General features: G+C 30.4%; 1 protein-coding gene across 1 annotated transcript; it reads right to left on the bottom strand.

Annotated features, from left to right (window-relative positions):
* Positions 1 to 404: 404 nt before the first annotated feature.
* On the bottom strand, positions 405 to 5,911 carry LOC130975721 (hydroxymethylglutaryl-CoA synthase-like). The gene is made up of 13 exons (XM_057900493.1): positions 5,678 to 5,911; positions 5,453 to 5,525; positions 4,811 to 4,917; positions 4,046 to 4,178; positions 3,459 to 3,602; positions 3,128 to 3,286; positions 2,887 to 2,960; positions 2,725 to 2,800; positions 2,522 to 2,577; positions 2,348 to 2,435; positions 2,133 to 2,273; positions 1,890 to 2,039; positions 405 to 1,011 (listed from the first exon to the last, which is right to left on the bottom strand). The coding sequence occupies exons 2-13, from the start codon at positions 5,513 to 5,515 to the stop codon at positions 811 to 813; spliced, it is 1,392 nt and encodes a 463-aa protein (XP_057756476.1). The 5' UTR covers positions 5,516 to 5,525; positions 5,678 to 5,911; the 3' UTR covers positions 405 to 810.
* Between the last annotated feature and the right edge of the window lie 2,224 nt (positions 5,912 to 8,135).

Raw genomic sequence — 8,135 nt, 5'->3', positions numbered from 1 at the left:
TGGAAGGAAGACTAAAACTGAGAGGCAAAGATTGAGAGACAAAGACCGAATTAAATTTTTGTACTATGTTTAGTATAAAATGTATTGGACTGAATTATATCTCAATATCATGTTTAATTTAAGATAAATAAGAAGATTGAAGGGTAAATTTGGAATTTAAAAAGTTAAACGAGAATATTTCTAAAAAGAAATTATTTAAAAGCTTCAATCTCCATTACTAAAAATTTTAGTTTCTTGTATCCGTACTAAAATTTTGTATCCCGAGACTAAAATTTTAGTTTTAATCTCTGATCATCAGACATAATATTTAATCTTAGTCTCTTTACCTGATCACCAAACACAATACTTAGTCTTAGTTTCCTTGCCTCATCTACAATGCTGATCCCATGAAACAACAAACGCAACCTTAGTGACAAATGACTATTCGGACTGTGAATACTAAAATATGCTCATTGTCATTGATAACTTTCACTCTTGTACTACTTACGCTTTCAAGAGATAATATTGCCACGGATGTAAACATTCACAGTAGCATATGCCTCATTTTAAGCAAATATAAAGTATAAAATTACAAAGTTGAACAAACACAACATGGAACGTGTGCAGCTGAATTTTTTAAGATCCTTCTCCTGTGAAATTATTCGGATTCTAAAGTAAACACATGGTAAAACATATTTGAACAAACAACATTAGCACTAGGTAATGCCATACAAAAATTAATGCAAACTAAGGACACAAACTCTAAATGTTAAGCGATTCCCAATTTTGCAGGCATTCAACATTGTTTTGTCTTCTATATGACTGATAACATCAATGACCATTGGCAACCGCACCATATTCTGCAGTTTTACTAAATTTCTGTTCGTAGAATCTTCGATACATGGAGTCTACTTCAGTGAGATAGTAAGTTCCAGGAGATAGAAGGCTAGTGTCCTTACTTGTTACAAACTCTTTGCCACCATACCTATGCTCCATTAACTTCAAAGTTTCGACAAATTTAGCTGGAGGGAACTGCATAAAAATCAAAACACAAAGGCACTCTGTTTTCATCATCTTATCAAACACAACAAAATAAGCTGAGAATAGAGACATTTCAGTCATATCAAGTTAAGTATCACTCTTCAAGGCATTTAAAGAGACTTGAATCTATTAATATATAACGATTGTGTAGTGAATCACTTGAGGCTATTCAAGTCTCATGTGATCTAATGCTTTAAAGGGACTTTACTGGATTGGTTGTTGCACGAATAATGCATGGTTGGAATATAATTAAAAGCCTTTTACACATGACACGCATACATTGTATGAGTGAATAATGCACAATGCTATAAAATTGGTTGACTCGTGCTTTTAGTTAATGTAGAATGCTATAAATTCAGTTCTACAAGCTATTGAAATAGATTTGAAAATTCAAAATTAGATTAAAGCTTTCTGAAATCCAAATCTATTATATTCGCTCTGCTCCTTTGTTTATTACCCTTTTTCATCTACTTTCCTTTATAAAACCAAAGTTTCTCGGTAACTTCTATCTATAGGTAATAAATCTTTTCCCTAAAAAATTGCCCCATACTCCCATCCAATTTTAAAATGAAAAAAAAAAAACGAAAACTATCAAATATCAATTTTTACCTCGCATCTTCAACACATACATCTCTCACTTTCATGACAAAGCGCATTCCACTTGGAAGAAATTTTACAAAACTATATATCTATCTGTGTTCACAACAAGCTTTTAAAATAAAATAAATTTCCTAAAAGTCCCTCTTAGCTGTGGCCAAATAAAGTTGCATTCTAATGTTGCTCATATATATATATATATATATATATAGATGCACAAACATAGCAAATATCTATTAGCACATGCTAGAAATAAGACTTTCAAAATTTACCTCATGCCTTGACTTCAGTTTTGCAGCAATGTCCAACACTTTAGCAATGTTTGACAAGCTAAATGGATGTTGACCTTCATTTATTTGTAAAGAGAACATTGTACAAGTCAAGCCACTTCCATATGAGAATAATATCACCCTCTTACTGGCCTGAAAATTTTAAATTACAATTTTTACAAAGACCATGAACGTAAGTTGTCATAAAAGTTATATTTGAGTTAAAGTAGTGTTTAGAACATTCACCAGTGTGCTATTTTTGTTGTGAAGAAGCGAAATAAAGGCTGCATAGAGCGATGCAGTGTATGTGTTGCCAATTTGTTTCGGTATCAAAGTGCTTGGTTGCACCTTTTCATCATACAGAGGTTTCGCAACCTGCTGGGATACCTGTAATTTTCATAGGGTTACTTAGAGATTGTATAAATTTATATAAATAAGAAATCTAAATATGACTCTAAAACCTTCTCTAGATCCCGACTTTGATAGCTTTCTCCAGTAGATAGTGTTGTAAATGGTGCAAGCCTTTCTTTAGCCGTTTCACCCATCAAGCTGAAGTCATGTAAGAATCTTTCAAAGACAAATTCCCTTAACACTTGGAATCCAATGCTTTCTAGGTGATGGAAAATGACAAAAACCTGGGATTCTTCAAGATGTCGTTGAATACCAAACGAGCAAAACTTTTCTGTACAAGCTGGAGTATTCATCAATACAAATAAAAATATTACTTAAAATGAAGATACAATCATGCACAAGATGTAAAATGATAAAATATGTAATATAAAAATTAAGTGTTATTAGATTAAAATATTTTATTATAGATAATTATACCACAGACTACCTTGTTGTAGGGAGAGTGAAATACAAAATAATCAGCATTAGAAATAGAAAATTGTTTTCCCTGAAGTTTCTCGTGTCTGCAAAACAAAAATAATATACCAAGATACTTAGTTACATTTACAAATCAAACTTCATAAGAATTGTATTAATAGTATAGGCTTACTTTTTGCTGAGCTGATTATAGCAAGAATCAAGAGCCATAAGATAACATGTTTGAGAAAGTTTCCCATCAACTACCTACAACACATGAAATTAAAGAATGGACTGACAGTCAATTGTTATCCTTCACACCATATTCTTAGACCAAAAGCAAGTTGAAGGAAGCCTTTTAAACATAACATTAGTCATAAAAAAGAAAAAAAAAATGGAATATAGCTTTAAAAACATATGATTCCTAAGCTTACCGGATATTCACTTGCAAGATTAGGCTTGTAAAAATCATACACATGTGACATATGACTTGCCCTCAATTTGCTTTCGAAAGCAATGGGAGCATCAGGACCGATTAGCATGGCAATAGCAGCAGCTCCACCAGTAGGCCGAGCAGGTCCTTCAGCATAGACCTGATTAAGTAACACATCTATTATAGAATATACATTTTTAGACTAAATGTAAAACTAATTAAAAATATACAAGTTCATAATTGCAGTTTCCCTGACTTGAGCTTTGAAAATGACTAACAAAACATGTTTATGATTACTAATAATAGTCAAAGGGTATTGGAAAGGATCTTACAGCACTGTCGGTGCAAACGACCAATCCATAGCGTCCATCCCATGAGCTGCTCTCCACCCAGTTGACACAATTGAACAAAGCAGCAGTTCCTCCATAGCAAGCATTAGTTGAATCAACACCCTCAATATCAGTGTTTCCATGTTTCTGCTTGTTACAACCCAAGAGGAAAAAGTAATTTATGTCAGAAAGCCCCATAAATTAATGATTTGATCAAGAAAATCATGGCATAACAAAAACAACCCATTTTTTTTTCTAATAATAAAATGTCTGATAATTGAGATATTAGAATATTACTTGATCACATCATGGCAAACAAATCTCGTATATGATCTTGGTGTATATTCAAGATGAAAGGATTCTAGATAGAATTACAAATCATGTTAGTTGTGCTCTCTTTGTTCAATATATATACCCAAGATTAAGTGACCTCAAGAGCTTCAATACAACCTTAAAATACTTGAAACGTTTTAAGGCTGAATAATTCCATAGAGATAATTAGGTACTTAAAATCACTTTATTTTCTAAACTACCATAATATGGTGAGTCAATAGCAAATCTTTCCATGTAATTCAACACTAAAAGGATACCTCAAAGATCTGCATGAGGAATGTCTTGATGGATTTGCTTTTGTCTATCACAGTTTCACTACCAACTTCCAAACGACCAATGCTTTTAGGATCGATTTGATACTTCTCAAGAAGAGAAGAAACTACCGTCAAACTGAAGAAACAAGAGTTCAAGAGATGAGACAAGGAAAGATGCACAGCATTCAATTTAACAGTGAAATTGAAAGTATAATACAGAGTAATATGTAATCAATAGTCTTGGATTATTGTTGCACAAAGCAGCATACAGAAACCTCCCCCCCCCCCCCCCCCCCAAAAAAAAAAAAACCAAAAAAATAAAAAAGTGAAAAATACAAGAGACTCCTGCTGATCCAAAACAAATGATCTGATATATTGACCAAGCTTCTCATCTTTTTCACATGATTAAAAATCATGGAGTTGAATATGTCATTATCTCTGTGATTGAATATTACAATTTTCCTCAAATAACAAGAACAATTCAACCATTTAGGCACATTTCATTGATATGAGTTCGGCCATTATTGTTCTTGAAAGCATTTGACAGAATTCAATCTTGATCAACTTGTTTGTAAATGTTACTCCAGTTAAGAAACTTTCTGAATTATGATATCCCAATAAAAAGAATAATGATAAGAATAAACATAAATCAGAAGCGTGAATAATAATGACTACACAGAAATAACAAACTCCAAGATAACAATATTACCCACATATATAAAACACTCAAACAGATACCAATCAAATAAAAAAATCCAAAGTAGAAACCTCATTGAAATGACATCTTCTACTTCAGTACAAAAAACCATGCAATCTTGCCCAAGTCCAATAGTATATTTCCCTTTGCTTGCACCATCATGTTCCTCCAGTGCTTCCTGCACGTGAACAAATTCAAAGCATTATTTTCAAAAATATATATATATATCATAGGGTAAAACACATTGCTTAAGGATTCATCGAAGAATAACACACAAGAATATCCCTCTTTCCATCTTTTCTTGGTAGTAATGGAGCAAATGTACAAAGCCATGATTTTTGTTTTATAAAAAGGGGATCTCATGATTTTAAGCACACAATAAAATTAAACTTGTTTCAAAACTTGCAGGCTTATAATAATGACTCATTTGTTTATGTATTGAGCTAAAATATCTTGAAGCACCGTAGTTAGTTCCCGAACGACCAATCACACAAAACAAGAAAACGGAAACATATAACAGAAAATTCAGCATTTAAAAAAAAGGAGCTCGGTTATTATGACTTGTTAGTGCAGCAGTGTGGGATGATTCCTCAGGTTTTGCAAACACGAAAAATAACAAAAAGTCAAATTAAAAAAAAAAACAAATATTGTAAGTAAATAAAATAAAACAAAACAAAAAGGGAGTAGATGAAATGAAGAAGAAGCGGTGTGACCTGTTGAACACAGGTGGGAGGAAAGTAAATGTCAACGGCGAGGATTCCCACATTCTTTGCCATATCTCTGTCTCTGCGAATTCCAAAAGAGAGAGAGAGAGAGAGAGAGAGAGAGAGAGAGAGAGCTTTTAGTTACATGCAAGTATTGTTGTTCGTGTGTGTGTTTATATAGGGAGCGATGGAATGGGAAGTAAGTAGCGCGATCTTGTTTTGTTTTGCTTTTACCAAACCAAAGGTTCTGACTTCTGAGAGGTCCTCCCTCTTTCTTACGTCCAAATACGAAAGAAAAAGAATCCGCACACACACCCCGCCCGAGTCCTGGGTGTTTGAGATTTGCCTTTGCCCCCCAAAATTCAACAGCTGGCTATTTTTCACCACCCTTCTCTATTCTCACTTCTCGCCTCTGTTTTCTGCTGTAATTACCAGCACTGCCATATCAAGGCACCGGCTGGCGCCTGGCGGCTATGTGATTCTTCCATGTTCCTAGATAGAGGACATGACTAAGACTAAGACGGTTAATGCTAATTCTATTTCACTTTGTATTTTTTTTTTTTTTTTGTGACAATTCTATTTGACTTTGGAATGTTAGATTTAATTTTATTTAACTTATATTCTTTCTATAGTCCAATTTTATATATGTATAATGAAATTGATGAATTGATAATTATATTATTTATAATTTTAACATGAATTTGATTATAATTTATTATTTTTAATTTTAAATTAAATTTAATTTTGTATTTTTTTATCTAATTATTATATTTATGAAATATAAAATAATTAAATATTATGTTTGGTTATAAAAATAGTTGCCGATAGAATAAAGTAGAATCAAATAGAAAATTTTAAAATACAAGTAATATTAGGGTTGAAAGATTTTTAACCCACAAAAAAATTAAATTAAATTTTAAAATATTTTAAATTTATGGATAATTTTAAAGAAATAAAATCTAAATCTTATTCTATTCTATTTATTATCAACCTTAATATTCACACACCTAAAATGATTATTATTATTATTATTATTATATTCTTTTTATTTAAATTTTGAATAATCTTTCTAGTTAGTTATAATAAAATTCGTTGTTGCGAAGTAAATAAATACAAATTAATAAGTATTTTACAAAATTAAAATTATATTAGATAGATGTGCAATAATACGATTTTCGGTATTAACTCATTAATAATTTTTAATATTCAGCGGATTAATTCAATAAATGATATGTATTATATATCTGTATACTAAGTTCATTAGATTTTCTTAAATATACAATGATAAAATATTGGATAAATCTTTTTGTTTATTTTAAAAAAACATTTATAATTAGTATTCATTTTTCATTTAGATTTATTTAAGAAGCATGTTTGTTAAAATATAGAAAATGGAAATTTATTGACAAAATTAAAATCTAAAATTTCAATGACATTAAATTAAAATCTAACATTTCAATGACATTAAAGGTATTCATTAACAAAATCCTAGTTATTTTATTATTTATTATTTCAAATATGTTCTAAAGGAATTCTCTCTATGTCACTTTGAATTTTTTTAATACATTAATGATTTAATGTATATTGGCATAAATTGTATCTAAATACATTCAGTTTTAAATGTATTTAAATTTTCAAGTGACATATATTATAAAATATATTAATTATTATCTATAAAATTAGTTGGAATATCTTTATTTTGGGATGATCCGATATTTAATTAATAGTATAATTTTGCATATTATATATTGTAAAGTAACGCAATCTTAAAAGTAAAGATAAAGCCAAATAATATTTTTATAATATATGTACCCAAAAAAAAAGGTAATGCTTTTATCCTTTTGATAAATCAAAACAGCAGTCATATTAAACAAATCTCTCGCTGTGTTTGGAGAAAGGCAATATAACCATCTTGCCCCCACGGAGGTACTAAATATCATAGTTTTTGTTTTTATTTTGCTGTTTTTAATATTTTTTTGTTTTTAAAATTTTATAAATAAAAAAATAAAACAGAAAAAATAAAAAAACAAACTTTTATTATTTAGACTTTGCTAGATAGATAATAGTTTTTGTGAACAATGGACTCTAAAATTGGCCTACTAAAGTAAAAACATAATACACCTCCAAATTACTCACCTAAATATTAACATTAGAATAACCATCCGCACACTTAGTGAATTGAGCATTCGATATATTTATTGTTCACATTGTTTAATATTTTTATTATCTCACTGTACTTTTTCTTATTATTTTTACAATCTTTTTTACCTTCACAAAGTTTATACCAAAAAAATAGATTCCATGTTAAAATTATGGACAGTTGCATAACTAATTTTCGTCCAAAAATTAATCAACTACTGAATATTACTATTGTGGTCAAAGAAGGTACCATCTCCAAAGGAGCATCTTGCTGTATTATTTACCGTTGGCAATTTCATTTCTCAACCTTTGAAATAAATAATTTATTAGGATTGTATTTAGTCTACAGTGGAGTGGTTCAATAGGATTTTGAGTGCTTTGCTAGCATTTGAGTTGAGGTGTGAGTGTCAAGTTGAATCCTGATTTTACGATTAATTTAGAGACCTAATATCCACCGTCTGCAACAACCATAATGGGAGATAGGGGCAAAAGTCATGAGTGAGGAGAAAAGGGAGAGACTGCCAAAGGAAGGAGTGGTTTTCTTTGATAATTC

This window comes from Arachis stenosperma, chromosome 1 (assembly GCF_014773155.1).
Source record: "Arachis stenosperma cultivar V10309 chromosome 1, arast.V10309.gnm1.PFL2, whole genome shotgun sequence".
NCBI classification, from domain to species: domain Eukaryota; kingdom Viridiplantae; phylum Streptophyta; class Magnoliopsida; order Fabales; family Fabaceae; genus Arachis; species Arachis stenosperma.
The sequence above is the reverse complement of the archived record's forward strand: the minus strand, read 5'-3'. Positions and strand labels throughout refer to the sequence as shown.